The sequence below is a fragment of the Oncorhynchus tshawytscha genome, linkage group LG13 (assembly GCF_018296145.1).
Source record: "Oncorhynchus tshawytscha isolate Ot180627B linkage group LG13, Otsh_v2.0, whole genome shotgun sequence".
Lineage (NCBI taxonomy): Eukaryota > Metazoa > Chordata > Actinopteri > Salmoniformes > Salmonidae > Oncorhynchus > Oncorhynchus tshawytscha.
Window position 1 is genome coordinate 61,393,630 of NC_056441.1, and position 22,595 is coordinate 61,416,224.

A 22,595-nucleotide genomic window follows, 5' to 3' on the forward strand; every position below is an offset into this window, starting at 1 on the left:
ACGTCTGTTTAGTAAAGGACTCCTAGATGCGTGAGTGACGTCTGTTTAGTAAAGGACTCCTAGATGCGTGAGTGACGTCTGTTTAGTAAAGGACTCCTAGATGCGTGAGTGACGTCTGTTTAGTAAAGGACTCCTAGATGCGTGAGTGACGTCTGTTTAGTAAAGGACTCCTAGATGCGTGAGTGACGTCTGTTTAGTAAAGGACTCCTAGATGCGTGAGTGACGTCTGTTTAGTAAAGGACTCCTAGATGCGTGAGTGACGTCTGTTTAGTAAAGGACTCCTAGATGCGTGAGTGACGTCTGTTTAGTAAAGGACTCCTAGATGCGTGAGTGACGTCTGTTTAGTAAAGGACTCCTAGATGCGTGAGTGACGTCTGTTTAGTAAAGGACTCCTAGATGCGTGAGTGACGTGCTTGTTGTTCACAAGTGATTATCGCTCTGTCAGTTTAAGCGATGTAGATCCATTTCACGTCCCTGAGGCTCAAACACTCAGCTCTCTCTGGTGTTACCTTACTGACTGGCATCCAATCTCACACATTCAATGTCAACTGAATGACACTGCAATCGGTATGGGAGCCGTATGGAAAATCCAACCAGGTTTAATCCACTCACCTGCAGAGAGGCTCCACCAGGTCGTTGTCCAGAAAGTCATGGTCTTTCTTCACAGGAGAGATATCGATGGGGAACTGAGAGTCTGAGGAGGAGGAAACAGATTAAACTCTGCTCTCAGATTAAAGATAAAAACATTTCTCCTCGGTAGTTATCTAGCTCCTTAATAGGGCAGCAAGGCTGGAAACACGTGGCACTTTTTAACTCAGGAAGTTAAACAGAAGAGCTCTGAGAAGGAAAGCACATTGTTTCCAGAGAGCTATCCAGGGGCGGGCGAGAGAGAGAGAGAGAGAGAGAGAGAGAGAGAGAGAGAGAGAGAGAGAGAGAGAGAAAGAGAGAGAGAGAGAGAGAGAGAAAGAGAAAAAGAGAGAGAGAGGAGTCACCAGGCTGAGAGAGAGAGAGAGTGGTAATGAAGAGAGACAGGGTTTGCCCAAATAACGGCGCTGAGACGTTGAGCAGTAGCAGCATTACGTCTGTCTCTGGGTATTGGCCTCCTGTTATGTAACACACAGCGGCGTCCCAAATGGCACCTCATTGCCCACGTAGTGTACTACTTTTGACCAGGGCCCATAGTCCACTATGTAGGCAATAGGGTGCCATTTGGGACGCAACCACAGATTCACTCCAGACCCTCCATATTACATTCCACTGCATTCATGTGGTACCATTAACTGTTTTATGAAAGCAACGTAGCGTAACGTCTGTCACATAAGGAGAAACACAGATATCAGAATACACTCAGACAGGTCTGGGTGCTGGGAGCCGCAACCGGCAGGAATTTGGAATTGGTTTCAAAATGCTGTTATTTTATACTCAATATTCACGTCTACTCATCAGTGTCTACCTCAATACAACAGCTTCACCTGAATTGAAACACTAGTTTCCTTTAGTGAGCAGGCTGTATGGAGCTGAATACAGCTGAATACAGGGGGACAACATGTGGATAGCACTTCTTTCCATACACACTGATCCAACCGCAGTAGTGGTGAGGAGAGCTGGCTGCTTCTAAACCATGATGATAAAACGTTTTCTCATGACCTCTTTGTTTTAGTGTGCTGGACATGTTTGGGTCGTAACTCTAGCCAGGAACTATCCAGACCAAAGCCCAGCCGAGTCTCTCTTTCTGCAGCCCCCTGTCTCTCTATCACTTTTCTCTCTTCCCTCCCTCCGTGAGAGGAAAGGAAATGAGGGGAGAGGACATGAGCAGAGAGGATGGGAGAGGACATGAGAGGAGTGGACATGAGCGGAGAGGACATGAGCGGAGAGGACATGAGCGGAGAGGACATGAGCGGAGAGGACATGAGCGGAGAGGACATGAGCGGAGAGGACATAAGAGGAGAGGACATGAGCGGAGAGGAAATGAGAGGAGAGGAAATAAGAGGAGAGGACATGAGCGGAGAGGACATGAGCGGAGAGGACATAAGAGGAGAGGACATGAGCGGAGAGGAAATAAGAGGATAGGAAATAAGAGGAGAGGAAATAAGAGGAGAGGACATAAGAGGAGAGGACATGAGCGGAGAGGACATGAGCGGAGAGGACATGAGCGGAGAGGACATGAGCGGAGAGGAGAGGACAAATAAGAGGATAGGAAATGAGAGGAGAGGACATGAGAGGAGAGGAGATAAGAGGAGAGGACATGAGCGGAGAGGACATGAGAGGGAGGACATGAGCGGAGAGGACATGAGCGGAGAGGACATGAGCGGAGAGGAGAGGACATGAGCGGAGAGGACATGAGCGTAGAGGAGAGGACATGAGCGGAGAGGAGAGGAAATAAGAGGAGAGGACATGAGCGGAGAGGAGAGGACATAAGAGGAGAGGACATGAGAGGAGAGGAGAGGACATGAGAGGAGAGGAGAGGAGAGGACAGGAGAGGAGAGGAGAGGACATGAGAGGAGAGGAGAGGACATGAGAGGAGAGGAAATAAGAGGAGAGGACATAAGAGGAGAGGAAATAAGAGGAGAGGACATGAGAGGAGAGGACATGAGCGGAGAGGACATGAGCGGAGAAGAGAGGACATGAGATGAGCGGAGAGGAGAGGACATGAATGGAGAGGAGAGGACATGAACGGAGAGGAGAGGAAATAAGAGGAGAGGAGAGGACATGAGAGGAGAGGACATGAACGGAGAGGAGAGGACATGAGCGGAGAGGAGAGGACATGAGCGGAGAGGAGAGGACATGAGCGGAGAGGACATGAACGGAGAGGAGAGGACATGAGCAGAGAGGAGAGGACATGAGCGGAGAGGACATGAGCGGAGAGGACATGAACGGAGAGGACATGAAAGGAGAGGAGAGGACATGAACGGAGAGGACATGAGCAGAGAGGAGAGGACATGAGCGGAGAGGACATGAGCGGAGAGGACATGAACGGAGAGGACATGAACGGAGAGGAGAGGACATGAGCGGAGAGGACATGAGCGGAGAGGAGAGGACATGAGCGGAGAGGACATGAGCGGAGAGGACATGAGAGGAGAGGACATGAGCGGAGAGGAGGGGAGAGGAGATGAGAGAGGACATGAGCGGAGAGGACATGAGCGGAGAGGACATGAGCGGAGAGGACATGAGCGGAGAGGAGAGGACATGAGCGGAGAGGACATGAGTGGAGAGGACATGAGCGGAGAGGACATGAGCGGAGAGGAGAGGACATGAGCGGAGAGGACATGAGCAGAGAGGAGAGGACATGAACGGAGAGGAGAGGACATGAGCAGAGAGGAGAGGACATGAGCGGAGAGGACATGAGCGGAGAGGACATGAACGGAGAGGACATGAACGGAGAGGAGAGGACATGAGCGGAGAGGACATGAGCGGAGAGGACATGAGCGGAGAGGACATGAGAGGAGAGGACATGAGAGGAGAGGACATGAGCGGAGAGGAGGGGAGAGGAGATGAGAGAGGACATGAGCGGAGAGGACATGAGCGGAGAGGACATGAGCGGAGAGGAGAGGACATGAGCGGAGAGGACATGAGTGGAGAGGACATGAGCGGAGAGGACATGAGCGGAGAGGACATGAGCGGAGAGGACATGTGCGGAGAGGAGAGGACATGAGCGGAGAGGACATGAGTGGAGAGGACATGAGCGGAGAGGACATAAGAGGAGAGGACATGAGCGGAGAGGAGAGGACAGGGGGGGGGCAGGGCAGTGTAAGAGGAAGACAGACTATGCCAGATAATTCGCTCCTCATATAGAAACTCTACATCAAACAGTGGCTCATTTCACAACAGAGGTTACGTTTCAAAATTAAAATTCTGTTTTTGGTTTATAGTTGGTCTATTATGACTTTATTACCTTATTATAATGTATCTGTTATGATCAAAACATTCTCTCCCACAATAATACATGACTGGAGAGGGGAGCTGACAGTCAAATGTGTGTGTGTGTGTGTGTGTGTTTGTGTGTGTACCAGTGTTGCATTGTTATGGTGTGTTATTGTCTGATTGAGTTAACTACCTTCAAAGAGCTGAGCGTATTGGGGGAATCCTGCCGCTCGTAGCCAATCACACGCCTCCTTTGCCTCGAGTTCTGAAACAGAAGAAGAAAACATGTCTTGTCAGTCAGAGTAACAGAAATAAACAGTATGTCCAAGACAGAGTGGTGGGTAGGGGGCATTCACTGAACAATTTAACTTTTATGCACTCACCATGGATGGTTGTTCTCTTGGAAGAACAAAAAACAGAAGCAGAGTTGAGATTGAAACCATAAAGCTGTTAGATAGTATGCAAGATAACCATTTCACTGTACTGAATGTGACAATAAAATGTCAACTAGTACTGAGGTCATAAATAGTTTGTCCCTCAGTTAGACCGACATAAAACCTTATATGACTATCTGAGGTCTGGTCTCTAAGCGTCTAACGCTTCTAGCTTGGATTATAGGGCTATAACCTGACCACAGAGCTCTGTGAGGGGCGGCAGAAATACAAGTCAGGATACACTGCTGGACAGCAGAGGGATCAGGACAGGAAGACATGGGATATACATTTATAAAACTGCACCTTAAAAGTCATATCTATCATTTTTATCGTCTCAACATTTTGGTTGTGTTTATCTCAGTTTTACAAAATATTAGACTTGTCAAACAGAAGAAATCTACAAATCATGCTAAATATAGGTATCGTAGCAAAGCATAGGCAGCAGATGAAACTGTCCTGGACTGACGGTCTTATGTTCTCTAGATACCTTTGTATAGTGTATGTGGACACCAATTCAAATTAGTAGATTTGGCTATTTCAGCCACACCTGTTGGTGACAGGTCTATACAATTGAGCACAGCTCCATGCAATCTCCATAGAAAAACATTGGCAGTAGAATGGCCTTACTGAAGAGCTCAGTGACAACATGGCACCGTCATAGGATGCCCCCTTTCCAACAAGTCAGTTGGTGCCAAATTTCTGCCCTGCTAGAGCTGCCCCGGTCAGCTGTAAGTGCTGTTATTGTGAAATGTCTAGGAGCAACAAAGGATCAACCGTGAAGTGGTAGGCCACACAAGCTCACAGAACAGGACAGCCGAGTGCTGAACCGCGTAACAATCGCCTGTCCTCGGTTGCAACACTCACTACCGAGTTCCAAACTGCCTCTGGAAGCAACGTCAGCACAATAACTTTTTGTCAGGAGCTTCATGAAATGGGTTTCCATGCCCGAGCAGCCGCACACAAGCCTAAGATCACCATGCGCAATGCCAAGCATCGGCTGGAGTGGTGTAAAGCTCGCTACCATTGGACTCTGGAGCAGTGGAAACATGTTCTCTGGAGTGATGAATCACGCTTCACCATCTGGCAGACCTGACGGGCGAATCTGGGTTTGGCGGATGCCAGGAGAACGCTACCTGTCTGAATGCATAGTGCCAACTGTAAAGTTTGGTGGAGGAGCAATAATAACCTGAGGCTGTTTTTCATGGTTCGGGCTAGGCCCCTTAGTTCCGTAGCGTTCCAGTGTACGCTACAGCATACAATGACATTCTAGATGATTCAGTGCTTCCAACTTTGTGGCAGCAGTTCGAGGAAGGCCCTTCTTGTTTCACATGACAATGTTTAATTTAAGTATCCAGCCAGCCTCCTGACAGAGCAGCTGTCCTGTAATAGAGCAGCTGTTCTGTAATAACCCTAACCCTGTCCCCTACAGGTGACCCCTAGTTGTGACCCCTGTTGTGGGGTCATGACCTGACCCTGCTGACACCTGAGGGGTGACGTCCCCTCTCTGGTTCCAAACTCTTGACTCACAGGACAAGAAGCAGACAGACCTCTCACGTCTAACTAACAGAACAGACCCCTCTCCCTCTTCTCTCCTCTCTCACTCCACCCTCTCTCCTCGCTCACTCTCACTCCTGTCAATCCTCCCTCACTCTCACTTACTCTTGTCACTTCTCTCCTCTCTCTCCTCAACTTACACACACACACACACACACACACACACACACACACACACACACACACACACCACTCTCACTATAGAATCGATAGGCTACTATAGCAAACATGGAGAAAGAAGATGACCTAGTAAAATTCAAAAACACTTTCCAATTCTCTCCCATCTACTATGAATGAAAATATTCTCACCTACCCGGGACTGGCACTACAGACAGGTCTGTTATAGAAGTCTATTCAGATCCCAAACCTGCCTCCTGTTCCAATATGATCCCAACTCCACAGTGAAGCTGCGACAATAGCCTAGTGCATTGAAGCAGTATACTCCAGGCAAGTTGGTGTGTAGAAGGACTAGCTAGTGTTAATATCACAGCAGATCAACACAATAGGAACATCCTTCAGCCCATATCCCTCGACAGTCACCTCAACAATATGTCTAGTGTGAATAAAGAGGACAGAGGACCACTCCACTCAAAAGAGGGAAACCCAGCATGTCTGTTCCCGCCCGTCTTTGTCTGACGCTCCGTGACGCACTAGTCATTTATCACAGTTCATCCCACCTGGGTCTCCATATAGAACTGTCTGTGACAGAGATAACCTTTCACTGTAACTTCATCTGTCCTGTCTCTACCCCACCTTTCTCCAGACCCCGGCCTGTGGCTATACTGTACCCCACCCCCTCTCTCCAACACAGTGACCATCTTCTCTGTGACTCACCTGTGTTGTGTCTAACCTGTATCATTACAGCGCTGTGTCCACATGTCAGTGACTAGGGACTTTGGTCCATAGACAGACAAGTCTGACCACCAATTGAATAAATATTAGCAGTTCCCAGAGGGAGAGGGTATGCACCAAATGCCACCCTATTCCCTATATTTTAGAGCACTTTTGACCCGAGCTCTATTATTCCATATAGAACTGGTCAGAAGTAGTGCACTATAAAGGGTTTAGGGTACTATTTGGGATGTAGAGAGTGTCCTTGGATGACAACGTCCATGTTTACCTCTACGCCCACGTCAGATCCCGGTTTACTCCAACGGCCTCCATAACAGGGTCACATCACAAGTTGAGTCAACATGGGAAATCTTCCATAGATAACTGACACTAACTTGGCCAACTAGACAGTTCTTAGTGGAATTAAGTAGCCGCGTGCTCAACTCTATCTCAGTACAAGTCGTTGAGTGCAGTGTTGTAAGGATACATGATAGAAAAGGAAAACCTCCGGTCACTGTCACTAGTCTTAAGAAAGTTCTTTCACTTCTGTAACCACTGATGCTGCTAAGACTTTCCGTGAGTTCAGGTCTTCCTCTCTCTTCTGACTAGCCTGTCCTGCCAGTTGTACATTGTATTGAGTACAGTAGAGTTCAGGTCTTCCTCTCTCTTCTGACTAGCCTGTCCTGCCAGTTGTACATTGTATTGAGTACAGTAGAGTTCAGGTCTTCCTCTCTCTTCCGACTAGCCTGTCCTGCCAGTTGTACATTGTATTGAGTACAGTAGAGTTCAGGTCTTCCTCTCTCTTCTGACTAGCCTGTCCTGCCAGTTGTACATTGTATTGAGTACAGTAGAGTTCAGGTCTTCCTCTCTCTTCCGACTAGCCTGTCCTGCCAGTTGTACATTGTATTGAGTACAGTAGAGTTCACGTCATCCTCTCTCTTCCGACTAGCCTGTCCTGCCAGTTGTACATTGTATTGAGTACAGTAGAGTTCAGGTCTTCCTCTCTCTTCCGACTAGCCTGTCCTGCCAGTTGTACATTGTACTGAGTACAGTAGAGCCATATTGTTCTACTGCACCACATGGTGAGAGTGCCCCCATCTCCATTCTCACCGGAGGTGGGACTGTTGGCAACAGAACAGGGAATACGATCTGGGAATTCCACTGTCCTGTCCTGGGCATTCTGTAACAGAATCTCGAGACATTCTGTTCCAACCGACGTTCCGACGTACCTTCTCCAGGGAGAAAAGGCTGGTCTGTGTCCCAAATGGCACCCTATTCCATGTATTTTGCTCTACTTTTGACCAGGGCCCATCAAAAGTAGTGCACTATACAGGGAATATGGTGCCATTTGGGATGTAACCCTGGTCTGGCAACGAGTCAGGACGGGAACTGCTTGTTACTACACAACCATGGCTGTAAAACTGTGTACAGTGTAATGTTGCATCGCAACAATGACATGAAACCCAGCACGGTGGAGGGACAAAGGTCCAAAATGCCACCAGCAGTACGTTTGTTACTAAGGTGAGGATGTGCTTGTGTGTGGCCGACTAACCTATCCCTACAGGGGATACGACTTCCTCTCCTTACGCAACATCATTCCCTTTATAGGAACATTCCCTGGCAGTGTCCCAAATGCCACTTTATTCCCTATATAGTGCACTACTTTCCCTATTGAATATATAGTCCATACAGAGCTTTTTGGGACACAATCAGTGCAGTAGGAACATTTTGTTATGGAACGAACAGCAGATCTACGGGCAGATAGCTAGTGTCCTAAGGGGAAGCGATGGCACACTTGGTCTGTGTGCGTCTGAAGTGGCACCCTATCCCTATAATATAGTGCACTACTTTTGACCAGGGTCCATAGGGATGCAGACTTGGACAGTGGCTGGTGGAGGGTTGAGCTGAACCTGCTAGTGCAAGCCCTAACCATAACCCTAACCCTAAGCCTGTCTGGCTGGCTGCCAACAACAAAGCTAACTGGTTAACTGTTAAGTGCGTAGATCAACGCCTATATAACATCGTATAAAGAAACATGCTCCTTGTTAAAATAAATACAAATCACTACACGGGACGTGTCTAAATTCTAAAGAAGTAGAGATAAATTATCCCTATATTAGTCCAATCCTAAATATTACTCCGTAATGATGTAACAAACAGATTGTGGTTTACTCACTGGTTATCTTCATCATACAGTCATTAGGATGTACACATTCCAATACGGTGGTTCTACAGATGTTCTACAGACGTATTAGAGACGTTTCAGAGTTTCTGGGCATCTTTCTCCTGTTCCCACGCAGCAGTAAGTAACGTTAGACTCCCTCCAGTACCACAGCCTGCTGCTCAGAGATACTGATCTCTACTGATCACTCTCACATCCAAACCTCCCTTCTCTCCCTCTCTCTTTCCATCTACCCCCAAACAGCCATGTGGCCACCCCCTGATATCTCTCCAACTCCACCCCTTTCTGGTACTCCCCACTCTTCTCCCCTCCTTGTACCCCTTATCCCTCCACTACACCACCTCTTCCCCTCCTCTACCCCCCGGTACCCTCCTACCCAGCTCTGCCCACTACATCTCTTTCAGCACATTTTTGGCAGAGAACATCATGCCAGGAGCCAAGCAACAGGAGCCGTGTGTACTAATGTCTGTGTGCAATGTGGGACTTTTCTCTCCAAAGATGTAATCCCAATGAAACCTCATCACTACAATCAAATGCTACATGAGAAAGAGTATAGTTTGGATCCGTGGCTTGAGAAGCCTTTACTCATCCCAGACCTTCCATCTTACCCCTCTACCACCTCCTCCTTGTCACATGGCCAGAGAGCTTTACATTGTTTGCTTTAGAGGGGGGAGTAAGTGAGAAGGATGGAATGGGAGGGAGGGAGGGAGGGAGGGGGAGGGAGGGAGGGAGGGAGGGAGGGAGGGAGGGAGGGAGGGAGGGAGGGAGGGAGGGAGGGAGGGAGGGGGAGGGAGGGAGGGAGGGAGGGAGGGAGGGAGGGAGTTTCTTGGAGTCCAGATGTTTTTCCAGCAAATCGACAGAAAGGAAAAGCGTGGGCAGCTAAAGTGGGGAAAACCAAAGCATGACATAAAACCATGACATAAACCGTCAACAATCAGCAGCCATGAATCATACTGGCATCCTCAGGCAGCGTCTAACATGGCACGAGAGAAAGAAGGAAAGAAAGAAAGAAAGAGAAAAAGAAAGAAAGAAAGAAAGAAAGAAAGAAAGAAAGAAAGAAAGAAAGAAAGAAAGAGAAAAAGAAAGAAAGAAAGAAAGAAAAAGTATAGATAGAGAGAGAGCGAGCGAGCGAGAGCTGTGGCTATGAAACCACGAGTTTGGTGCACTGCTCCCCTGCTGTCTGACTACCCTGGAGAAGGCATCAGGAGTGGCAGCAGCCTGGTTACAGACAGACTACTGCTGCACACAATGATGATCACACTACCTTACAGTAACAGCCCGAGGCAGACAGGCAGACAGGAGGAAACAGTGTGCCACTTCTAGTCAACCACAACCTCACATGTCTCATGTCTGAAACAAGCCAACATTTCCTCCTGTCTCTGTCTAACATTTCCTTGTCTAACAGAGTTCAATTGTGCATGGACAATAGGAAGAGCTAAGTGAGGCTTCAATTATTGTCTATAAAGAGTAGTCTGTAGCCTCAATGGAGAGAGCCTGAGTGACTGGTTGTACTTAGGTAGTTGTACTGCACACAGAACCAGGAATAGGCAGTAGTAGGTCCAGTGAGAGCCTAGCAGAGTGCTGGCGAGGCAGTAGATGGATTAATAATATAGCCTAGCCGCAGGTTCTGCCGGTAGCCCTCACCCTCCTCCTGTGTCCCCTCCCACCCGTCCCCATACCCCCTACCATCTTCCAAGCCCCGGCTTCAGGCTCAGCCCCCAAGTCACTCTGCCAGTGTCGTGGGAACAACGTGGGTCTATTTTTCCATTTCAGGTTTTAATTAACCTCCCCCCATGTCTCCATCATGGTCCCCTTGCCACCCTCAGGGCTACATCCTAAGACCTCTCCACCATCACTACACACAATATCCCCCTCATGCCCCCATACCACAGCCCATACAATACCCTCTATCACAACCGTACCAGGAGGTGCCACTGCCACTCACTCGCTAATCTACCCAACACCATGTGTGGCGAGAGAGTGAGTGGGAGTGAGATAGAGAGTCAGTGAGTGAGTGAATGAGTGAGTGAATAAGTGAGTGAGTGACAGTGAAAGGGTGTGAGAGAGAGAGAAACAGAGAGAGAGAGCTTATTGATTGTCAGTGTCAACAGCAGGATAACAGGAGGACATGAGCTACAAATCTGAAGGATGCAGGCTGCTGTTGTTGACCTGGTCTTGTCCCAAATGGCACCCTATTCCCCAATCGGTTAGAAAAAAAGATCCGAAAAGGATCCGAAAATCTAGATCCGAAAAGGGTTATTTGGTTACCCCTATAGCAGAACCCTTTGAAGAACCCATTTTGGTAATCCTTTTCGGTCCATGTAAAAACCCTTTCCACATGGGGTTCTTAATGGAACCAAAAATGATTTTTACCTGGAACCAAAAAGGGTTCTCCTATGGGGACAGCCAAAGAACCCTTTAGGAACCCATTTTTCTAAGCGTGTATATAGTGCAATACTTTTGACCAAAGTCCTACGGACCCTGGTTAAAAGTAGTGCATTATGTAGGGAATAGGATACCATTTGGGATGCATACCAGGCCCGAAGCCTGCCAACTGGGTCAGAAGTCAGTTTCTCTGAAGGGCCTGTACTGTATGTATGGAGCAGAGTATGTGAGCAGAGTTGAGCTGTCGGAAATCCCGCTCATTGCTCACAGAGCATGTCCTTTCCAACAGCTCCGCTAAAAACCGCTCCAACCTAACGGGAAAAAAACAGCCCCACCAAATTCGCTCTAGTCATTAAAATCACAATTCAACCAACACCCATCTATTTTCTGACTACCGAGCTCTACCATTTGGTTTTGAAGTATTGAAACCAAACCATATGATTTGAATGAAAAGTTGTTTAATAAACATGAAAGGGTAAATGTAAGAAGCGAACATCATTTCAAATAGGCTACATGTCATATTAAACAGCATATAAACACTAAATAGGTCAGGAGCCAGACATTATTTAGGCTATATGAATACAATTATTTCAAGGCTATTCTAGAAAGAAATATCCCCTCCACACTTGCAGAGCCACTGGGGATGTTTAACACCCTTTTGGCTGTTCTTGACAGGCTGGGCAGAGATGCAGAGTTGTTGTTTTTATGTTCATATAGGTAGGATTTTAGGCAAAATAACCAAATCAGTATGGACAGCTCCTTGACAGTGGCAATATACCAGGCCTATAGAGTCAAAATCAATTATGGCCTATAGAGTCAAAATCAATTATGGCCTATAGAGTCAAAATCAATTATGGCCTATAGAGTCAAAATCAATTATGGCCTATAGAGTCAAAATCAATTATGGCCTATAGAGTCTAAATCAATTATGGCCTATAGAGTCAAAATCAATTATGGCCTATAGAGTCAAAATCAATTATGGCCTATAGAGTCAAAATCAATTATGGCCTATAGAGTCAAAATCAATTATGGCCTATAGAGTCAAAATCATTTATGGCCTATAGAGTCTAAATCAATTATGGCCTATAGAGTCAAAATCAATTATGGCCTATAGAGTCAAAATCAATTATGGCCTATAGAGTCAAAATCAATTATGGCCTATAGAGTCAAAATCAATTATGGCCTATAGAGTCAAAATCAATTATGGCCTATAGAGTCAAAATCAATTATGGCCTATAGAGTCTAAATCAATTATGGCCTATAGAGTCAAAATCAATTATGGCCTATAGAGTCAAAATCAATTATGGCCTATAGAGTCAAAATCAATTATGGCCTATAGAGTCAAAATCAATTATGGCCTATAGAGTCAAAATCAATTATGGCCTATTGAGTCAAAATCAATTATGGCCTATAGAGTCAAAATCAATTATGGCCTATAGAGTCAAAATCAATTATGGCCTATAGAGTCAAAATCAATTATGGCCTATAGAGTCAAAATCAATTATGGCCTATAGAGTCAAAATCAATTATGGCCTATTGAGTCAAAATCAATTATGGCCTATTGTGTCAAAATCAATTATGGCCTATAGAGTCAAAATCAATTATGGCCTATTGAGTCAAAATCAATTATGGCCTATTGAGTCAAAATCAATTATGGCCTATAGAGTCAAAATCAATTATGGCCTATAGAGTCAAAATCAATTATGGCCTATTGAGTCAAAATCAATTATGGCCTATTGTGTCAAAATCAATTATGGCCTATAGAGTCAAAATCAATTATGGCCTATTGAGTCAAAATCAATTATGGCCTATTGAGTCAAAATCAATTATGGCCTATAGAGTCAAAATCAATTATGGCCTATAGAGTCAAAATCAATTATGGCCTATAGAGTCAAAATCAATTATGGCCTATAGAGTCAAAATCAATTATGGCCTATTGAGTCAAAATCAATTATGGCCTATTGAGTCAAAATCAATTATGGCCTATAGAGTCAAAATCAATTATGGCCTATAGAGTCAAAATCAATTATGGCCTATAGAGTCAAAATCAATTATGGCCTATAGAGTCAAAATCAATTATGGCCTATAGAGTCAAAATCAATTATGGCCTATAGAGTCAAAATCAATTATGGCCTATAGAGTCAAAATCAATTATGGCCTATAGAGTCAAAATCAATTATGGCCTATAGAGTCAAAATCAATTATGGCCTATAGAGTCAAAATCAATTATGGCCTATAGAGTCAAAATCAATTATGGCCTATAGAGTCAAAATCAATTATGGCCTATAGAGTCAAAATCAATTATGGCCTATAGAGTCAAAATCAATTATGGCCTATAGAGTCAAAATCAATTATGGCCTATAGAGTCAAAATCAATTATGGCCTATAGAGTCAAAATCAATTATGGCCTATAGAGTCAAAATCAATTATGGCCTATAGAGTCAAAATCAATTATGGCCTATAGAGTCAAAATCAATTATGGCCTATAGAGTCAAAATCAATTATGGCCTATAGAGTCAAAATCAATTATGGCCTATAGAGTCTAAATCAATTATGGCCTATAGAGTCAAAATCAATTATGGCCTATAGAGTCAAAATCAATTATGGCCTATAGAGCCAAAATCAATTATGGCCTATAGAGTCAAAATCAATTATGGCCTATAGAGTCAAAATCAATTATGGCCTATAGAGTCAAAATCAATTATGGCCTATAGAGTCAAAATCAATTATGGCCTATAGAGTCAAAATCAATTATGGCCTATAGAGTCTAAATCAATTATGGCCTATAGAGTCTAAATCAATTATGGCCTATAGAGTCTAAATCAATTATGGCCTATAGAGTCAAAATCAATTATGGCCTATAGAGTCAAAATCAATTATGGCCTATAGAGTCAAAATCAATTATGGCCTATAGAGTCAAAATCAATTATGGCCTATTGAGTCAAAATCAATTATGGCCTATTGTGTCAAAATCAATTATGGCCTATAGAGTCAAAATCAATTATGGCCTATAGAGTCAAAATCAATTATGGCCTATAGAGTCAAAATCAATTATGGCCTATAGAGTCAAAATCAATTATGGATTATTGAGTCAAAATCAATTATGGCCTATTGTGTCAAAATCAATTATGGCCTATAGAGTCAAAATCAATTATGGCCTATTGAGTCAAAATCAATTATGGCCTATTGAGTCAAAATCAATTATGGCCTATAGAGTCAAAATCAATTATGGCCTATAGAGTCAAAATCAATTATGGCCTATAGAGTCAAAATCAATTATGGCCTATAGAGTCAAAATCAATTATGGCCTATTGAGTCAAAATCAATTATGGCCTATTGTGTCAAAATCAATTATGGCCTATAGAGTCAAAATCAATTATGGCCTATTGAGTCAAAATCAATTATGGCCTATTGAGTCAAAATCAATTATGGCCTATAGAGTCAAAATCAATTATGGCCTATTGTGTAGATAATAAAATGGAAATGAACGCAACATTTAAGAGATCTGATGTTTAGTTCATAAATACTTTGCTACAATGACACACTTAGTTATCTATCCACCTCGTTCTTTTCTTTTAGCATGTGCACGTAGTATGTACACCATCATGCTTCAGGATACCTTTCTTTTCAGATTCCACAATGATTATTTCATTTTGGACACTACATCACCTCACTCCCTCTCTTGTTCTTGGTCCTCATCTTTGTCACATTGATTTAGTCACATTGATTTAGCACCTGTGTGTTTTATCAGTTTCTTTATGAAAATATTTAGTGAACTCCATGACAGTAGCTAAAGCAAGGGGATATAGCAGCACACAAGTAGACTACAAATGCATGCTGGGCCGGAAATGCCCTGAGCTGGTGAGGTGAGTGCTACTGGAGACCAAATTGGAGCTGGCGAGAAGGCTGACGCTCCAGCCTTTAGGAATCTCGCTCCACTCAAGCTTCGCTAACATACTCTGGTATGGAGTTGAAAGAAGAACAGCTGTAGCAACACTGCATTCACCCCGTGGAACAGCTCAGAAGATCACCCAGAAAGACCAGCCTTTCATCACGCAGGATAACAGCTCTTAAACTGACTCGATCTTCCAACATAGTAACCAAACCTTTCACCCAGCACAGAGCAGACCTCCAATGCTGTTAGAACCATAGCTACCTTAGACAACACAGTGACACATACTATGTCTCAACTACACAAGACACATACAACAACATACCTGGGCAGTCACTCACACACCTACCACTGTCTACTATGACAACAGCACCAAAACATCCAGTGCCCACAGAGATGTAAAAACCCCTTCTGACTCTGACTTCCCTACATGGCTGCTGCCCCTTTAGTGTAAACCCAGTGAACCTTCTAGAATGATGTTTCCTCAGGGGGCTAAAGACATGGGGTGTTACTTCAAGTTGTTTTCAAACGGCAGACATCACATATGTTCTAAATCAGTGCTGCTACACAGTGAAGACTGGTCCTAATCTCAGAGCTATACCAGGGCTTTCCATTTCTTCAGCCACCACTGTGATTTACAGACCTGTTCCTGGCTGAGAGAAGGATGGGGTAGTGTTCTGGTCTCACAGGGTAGTGGTGTTCCTGTCTCCCCACTACTCCTGACAATAGTACTGCCCAGATCTAAACCTCACCCTGACTCACATGAACACATTTCTCACGTCCTGGAAGAGAGGCCTGTATCAGGAAACCTCATGGCCCCAGGCAGGGCTGAGAAAACACCTCTACAGATCCTGTCCTTCTACACTCTCCACAACCCCTCACACCTCTGCCCCACTCAGCCAGCAGCTCCAAACAGAACACAAATCAATCCGCCATGCATTCTAATGAAAGACATACAGTGATCACTCTCAAGCTTTAGCCACCAGCTCCAGTGTTTCCCCCAACCTCAGCCCCAAACCCCAGCCTGCTCTATAACCCCAGCCCCCAGCTCCAGTGTTTCCCCCAACCTCAGCCCCAAACCCCAGCCTGCTCTATAACCCCAGCCCTCAGCTCCAGTCCATCCCCCAACCTCAGCCCCAAATTCTACATAAACACTTCCAGGCGCTGGACCAGGACCATTTTCCCACACATGCTAAAGTTGTTTTGACAGCTATCTTGGAGGCCCTTCATAGAGGAGAGAAAAACAGCAACTCTGGCTTTTGGAGATTTCCTTTTTCATTTCAACAAGTCTGTCACACCTCTCAACACACTGTGTACCAACACCACCCCTCCTCTCTGTTCAGGAATCAGACCATGTGGCGCAAATGGCACCCTATTCCCTATATAGGGCCCATAGGGCTTTGGTCAAAAGTAGTGCACTATGTAGGGAATATGATTCCATTCGGGATGCATCCAGAGAGTAAGTTGTTAACGTTAAGAGATAATCTTAGTAGTTCAGCATGAGGACATAGAAACACTCCATACCAGATGACTAAGTTCCAGAATAGTGACATAAGAACTAGCTTCTTAATGACTCAGTAGTTCTTCTCTCAGAGGAACAATAACATCAAACAGCCTTTTTACCTTCTGTTGTTTTTTGTCTACGAGAGAAAGAGCAGATTTCTTCAACTGAACATCAGCATGACAAATCCACAGACCTGTGTGAGGCCAGAGAGATATAGAGTAGAGAGGTGTAATACCTGTGGCAGAGGTACTGTATAGGGCAGGCTGTAGAGAGAGAGAGAGAGAGTAGAGAGGTACCTGTTGGCATTGGTGGGTCTCTGGGTCCAGATACAGGGTGAGGAAACAGACTCCAGGCAGAGAGAGCGAGATGGTCCCCACACCACACCACCGCAAGCCTGGCTGTCCTCCTGCTACTGCTGCCACCACTACAACAGCCTTACTGACTGTCTCTCTCTCTCTGTTCTCCCTCTCTCTCCCCTCCTACCTTCCATCCTCAGTCCTGTCTGCTCTGGGATTTATCAGATGCCACTATCCCCCTATCCCTTTCCTCCCCCTCCCTCTCCAGTGCAGTCTGTAACACAGCTGGGTTCTATGTAGTTAGTAACCTTGTCCTCCTGCTAATGGACATGCATGTGCTCCACTTTGACAGCAGCCCTCTGTAAATCAGTCACCTATTATAAGCAGTGTGTGTGTGTGTGTGTGTGTGTGTGTGTGTGTGTGTGTGTGTGTGTGTGTGTGTGTGTGTGTGTGTGTGTGTGTGTGTGTGTGTGTGTGTGTGTGTGTGTGCGTGCGTACACAAGGTAATATAATGTTTGTTTCTGGCAATGCTGTTTCCCTGTCATAATTTAAGCCTGTATACTGTAATTCTCCTGTCTTTGATAGCATAGCAAACACTGTCATTTGGTTTTCCATGAGCTGTGTAATACAACTGGAGAAAGATCATCATGAATTACCGACAGACAAACAGACTCTGTTAACTCTGTCCCAGAACCACAGCTATCACACAGACAGGGCTAGGAGGAGACACACACACGCACACACACACACACACACACACACACTCCATGTGGTAGTGCAGTTACACATTAATACCAGAGGAGGGCAGCAGAATGGATGAACCCAGTGACCTGAGGAAACCGAGTGGAACATTGATTACAGGCTACTGAATCACCAGGAGGCACAACCAATAACCTCTCATCTAACATATTATTCCACTCGAATTGCCATGAAAACACCATGTTTATTTTCAAACATACACGCACGCACGCACACACACACGCAAGCGCACACACACACACAAATACAAACACACACTCCAGCTGAGGTTAATGTAAAGATCAACAGAGCTCTGGACCTCACTTTCAACAGACACAATCACAGTCCTCAGTTAATAAATAATCTTAATAAAGCCTTATTTCAATAACTGTTACTGAGATATGTGTTAATTATATACATTGTTATTGACTTGATTTGTGCCACTTTGTATTGGGGAATTATTTGAGCATTTCCCCTCAGGAATGTGATTGACCTTTGAGTTGAGCTGAGCAGTGAGAGTTTTCCAGCCTGGTTCTGTTAATATATGACTTGTTTGTATCGTTACACTGGATATCAGGTATGTAGTCAATCATTAGCCTGCTCTATGACTGGGCTGGTCTGCACATGACAGCTGTCAGGTTAGACACACAGGCTGTAGGAGAGGCAGGACTGCTGCTAACTGGGACCAGGGTTATCATTTGGGCCGTAGCCTGTGCGTCACATCACTTTCCCTATAGAAATAGATAAGAAGTCCTGGTCTGCCACCATCAGGGTCGTGTTGAGTAGGGCACAACGTAGGCTCTGTCACAGGCTTTCACGTCACCTTGGAAACCTGGGCGCCCAAGGCTAGGCACATCAGCATCAGAGGCAGCACCATGCTCCACTATAGTCATGAGATCTGACTGTGACATCTGCATACCAGTGATGTGGTCATACAGATTTACAGTCTGTGTCGTCACTAAGCAGCATGGAACACGATCCTCCCTGTGGGACAAAGACACTCTGAGGATCACGTGTTTAAAAGTTTTCCATGGTGATGGTCACTTAAATAGGTCCTCAGGGAATTTCCCATTAAACAGAACACATCTATTCTGTACCATGAATACATACGGGAGTATTAGACCATGTGTACATGATCGAGCATTTCATCATGACTCTGGACCTCTGGGTAAACGTGGAGATGAAATAGGCTACTTCCTGCTAAGGTATCATTAATATGATCAACATGGCTGTATTTTACTGGGGCTCATCGGGGTGTCTAGCAGGTCGGGAGCCTGGTTCTATGATACATAATAACCCAAGTCATATAGCTGCTGTACACAACCACCAAGTCATGTAATGTACACAACAACCTTGCACCTTCAGTCCACACTGCTAGTTATCGCAGTCCTCCTGAGGAGACAGACAGACAGATTCACTCCAGGAAATTACAATACAGCTGCCAGGCTGTAACTCCTACCAGTAGGTCAGGTGCCAACAGTGTCCTGAGCCCTGAGACAGAGGGAAAGAGCTAATGGTCTTCACAGAGAGAGAATGGAGCCCCTGGCTGCAACAAGAGATCCACAGGGGGGGTCAGAGGGCTGTTATGAAGGGTCACTAGAGGGTCAGGCTCGGGGGTCTGCTCGGAGGTCAGACTGAACAGGAAGACCCGTACCAAACATAGACCCCTCAGTGAAGACATGAAAACAAAAGGTGTCAGCGAGCCAGCCTTTCGTCATGGTTTAGTGTTCTACCACAGTAAAGCACCATTTCAGCCAGTCTTTAAAACCCAGGCAGCCATCTACAGTATATCACCACTACTGATACAGGTGCAGGTATAGATATAGACATAGGTAGAGATTTAAAGAGATAGAAATATGCAGACAGTTTCTCAGGAATTTAGTCTTGATTAACATACCAGGTCCAAAGCCCCAATGTCCACTACTCTAGACATTATCAACACTAGAGATCTAACAATGACTGTTGCATTAGCTCTGACCGAGCAGTTGACCAATCTTCTGGCTTCCTCTCTGCTCTGTAGAGACAGATTATTTTAGAATGGGTTTGCCAGTAGAACAACCTCCAAGCAACTTGGAGTTAGTATGAAAATAACTTTGGGTGTTAGGCTGAGGAATTTAGCAAGGAATTCAAGTAAGCAAATCAAGAATCGAGCAGGAAATGTCCCTCCATGGTGGCATGAAAAGGTCATTGACTGTGGACAGAGGGTGTAGTGTGTACTGGCAGAGGGGGGGAAAGGGGCGGACAAGCACGTGTGTGAGGGTCTGTGTGTGAGTACAGGGGAATTGGACACAGAGGGCCTATATAGTTACATTTGGGTGTGAAGTGTTGGGTTTTTCCACTGCCTTAGTAGCAGAAGCAGCAGATACAGGGAGAGATGCAGTCAGTCTGCTGTACAGATCTAGAGAGACAGAGTTGGGCTGCAGTAATATTGACAGGAAAGAGACACATTCCTCTAGAATAGAACCCAGGCCTCTTCCCTCATGCACATAGGCTGAGTTTCAAATCCTTCATCCTCACATCCTGCTGGAAAGAACCTGGCCTCATCCTCATTCCCTGCTGCAGAGAGGCTGGCCTCATCCTCATACCCTGCTGCAGTGAGGCTGGCCTCATCATCATACCCTGCTGCAGAGAGGCTGGCTTCATCCTCATTCCCTGCTGCAGAGAGGCTGGCTTCATCCTCATTCCCTGCTGCAGTGAGGCTGGCCTCATCATCATACCCTGCTGCAGTGAGGCTGGCTTCATCCTCATTCCCTGCTGCAGAGAGGCTGGCTTCATCCTCATTCCCTGCTGCAGTGAGGCTGGCCTCATCCTCATACCCTGCTGCAGAGAGGCTGGCTTCATCCTCATACCCAGCTGCAGAGAGGCTGGCTTCATCCTCATACCCAGCTGCAGAGAGGCTGGCCTCAACCTCATGCCCTGCTGCAGAGAGGCTGGCTTCATCCTCATACCCAACTGCAGAGAGGCTGGCCTCATCCTCATACCCAACTGCAGAGAGGCTGGCCTCATCCTCATACCCAACTGCAGAGAGGCTGGCCTCATCCTCATACCCAACTGCAATGAGGCTGGCTTCATCCTCATTCCCAACTGCAGAGAGGCTGGCCTCAACCTCATACCCTGCTGCAGAGAGGCTGGCTTCATCCTCATACCCAACTGCAGAGAGGCTGGCCTCATCCTCATACCCAACTGCAGAGAGGCTGGCCTCATCCTCATACCCAACTGCAGAGAGGCTGGCCTCATCCTCATACCCAACTGCAGAGAGGCTGGCCTCAACCTCATACCCTGCTGCAGAGAGGCTGGCCTCATCCTCATACCCAACTGCAGAGAGGCTGGCCTCATCCTCATACCCAACTGCAGAGAGGCTGGCCTCATCCTCATACCCTGCTGCAGAGAGGCTGGCCTCATCCTCATACCCAACTGCAGAGAGGCTGGCCTCATCCTCATACCCAACTGCAGAGAGGCTGGCCTCATCCTCATACCCAACTGCAGAGAGGCTGGCCTCATCCTCATACCCAACTGCAGAGAGGCTGGCCTCATCCTCATACCCTGCTGCAGAGAGGCTGGCCTCATCCTCATACCCTGCTGCAGAGAGGCTGGCCTCATCCTCATACCCAACTGCAGAGAGGCTGGCCTCATCCTCATACCCTGCTGCAGAGAGGCTGGCCTCATCCTCATACCCTGCTGCAGAGAGGCTGGCCTCATCCTCATACCCAACTGCAGAGAGGCTGGCCTCATCCTCATACCCAACTGCAGAGAGGCTGGCCTCATCCTCATACCCAACTGCAGAGAGGCTGGCCTCATCCTCATACCCAACTGCAGAGAGGCTGGCCTCATCCTCATACCCTGCTGCAGAGAGGCTGGCCTCATCCTCATACCCTGCAGCAGAGTCAAAGACTGGATAATTCTTTCACTCTGTGGGGCAGGAAAAACCTGATAGATATTGGACTACAGTCACTGCTCTATAGGCCGACTCTGCCAAACATTTATATAATGCATAATGGATCTGGGAATGCCGTACACTGTAGCAACTCACTTGTATGGTATGGCTACAGCAGTTGAATAGGACCCACACAAACTCCCACACATCCGTAGCTGGAGTGTCACTGCAATGCCATCAGATGGGAAGCATGACTAAGATCGCTGGCCAAGCTTCCCTGGAATTTGGGGTGAAATTATACAAACTCCCAGTAGCTCCCAGTCACTCCTTCCCACAGTCTGTTATACTACCCGTCACTATGGCCAGGTAACCCCCAGACCTGGTTTCAAATAATATTTGCAATGTTTCCAATACTTTGAGCGTTTGTTCTTGCCTATATGATAGACAAGGTTTGCAGGTTTTCTGCACTATTGGGCCATTAAGCCAGGTAAGCTCAATCAAGCAGAGATAAAGTATTTAAAATGATTCAAATAGTATTTAAACCCAGATGTGGTCGCACAGTCCCTCCCTCTCCTCTCCTGCTATGTCAATGGAGCTGGTCAGCTGGAGACAGGCCACAACAGGGCATGGAGAAGGTCAGTTCACTGGACAGACTCTAACACCACTGTCTGTGACAAAAAGGTCAGTGCATTCATAGTACCCCCAATGAAGAATCTCCATTGAAACAGCGTTTTAGTCCACGACTACGCTAAATCCATGTCCAGGAAACCAGCCCTATATGTTTGTAATGTGTGTTATGTAAAGCCTGTGACATCTCGATGGATCAATAAAGTTCAATGAAATTCCATTCAGGGGACAGAGTCAGACCTTTATGATGTACCGTGGGGACCGGAATTATTTGATCCCTTGATAATGATGAGTAAAAAAACTGTATTTTTTTATACAAATAATGGGGGGGGGCATATGTTTTATTGTCACATAGACTGGATAGGTGCAGTGAAATGTGTTGTTTTACAGGGTCAGCCAAAGTAGTACGGCGCCTTG

The 22,595-nt window shown here is 46.0% G+C and overlaps 1 protein-coding gene across 5 annotated transcripts in view; it reads right to left on the reverse strand.

The window, feature by feature from the left end:
* Positions 1-22,595, reverse strand: part of LOC112265433 (stAR-related lipid transfer protein 13) — a 94,665-nt gene that overhangs the window by 14,248 nt on the left and 57,822 nt on the right. For 3 of the 5 annotated variants that reach the window (XM_024442720.2, XM_024442723.2, XM_024442721.2), the window contains 2 exons: positions 4,055-4,126; positions 613-694 (listed from right to left, as the gene is read on the reverse strand). In XM_024442720.2, the coding sequence (XP_024298488.1) occupies positions 613-694; positions 4,055-4,126 (154 nt within the window). Of the gene's footprint in view, positions 1-612; positions 695-4,054; positions 4,127-8,856; positions 9,087-16,939; positions 17,122-22,595 lie in introns of those variants that run through there. The other 2 variants (XM_024442725.2, XM_024442724.2) reach the window with 2 other exon arrangements.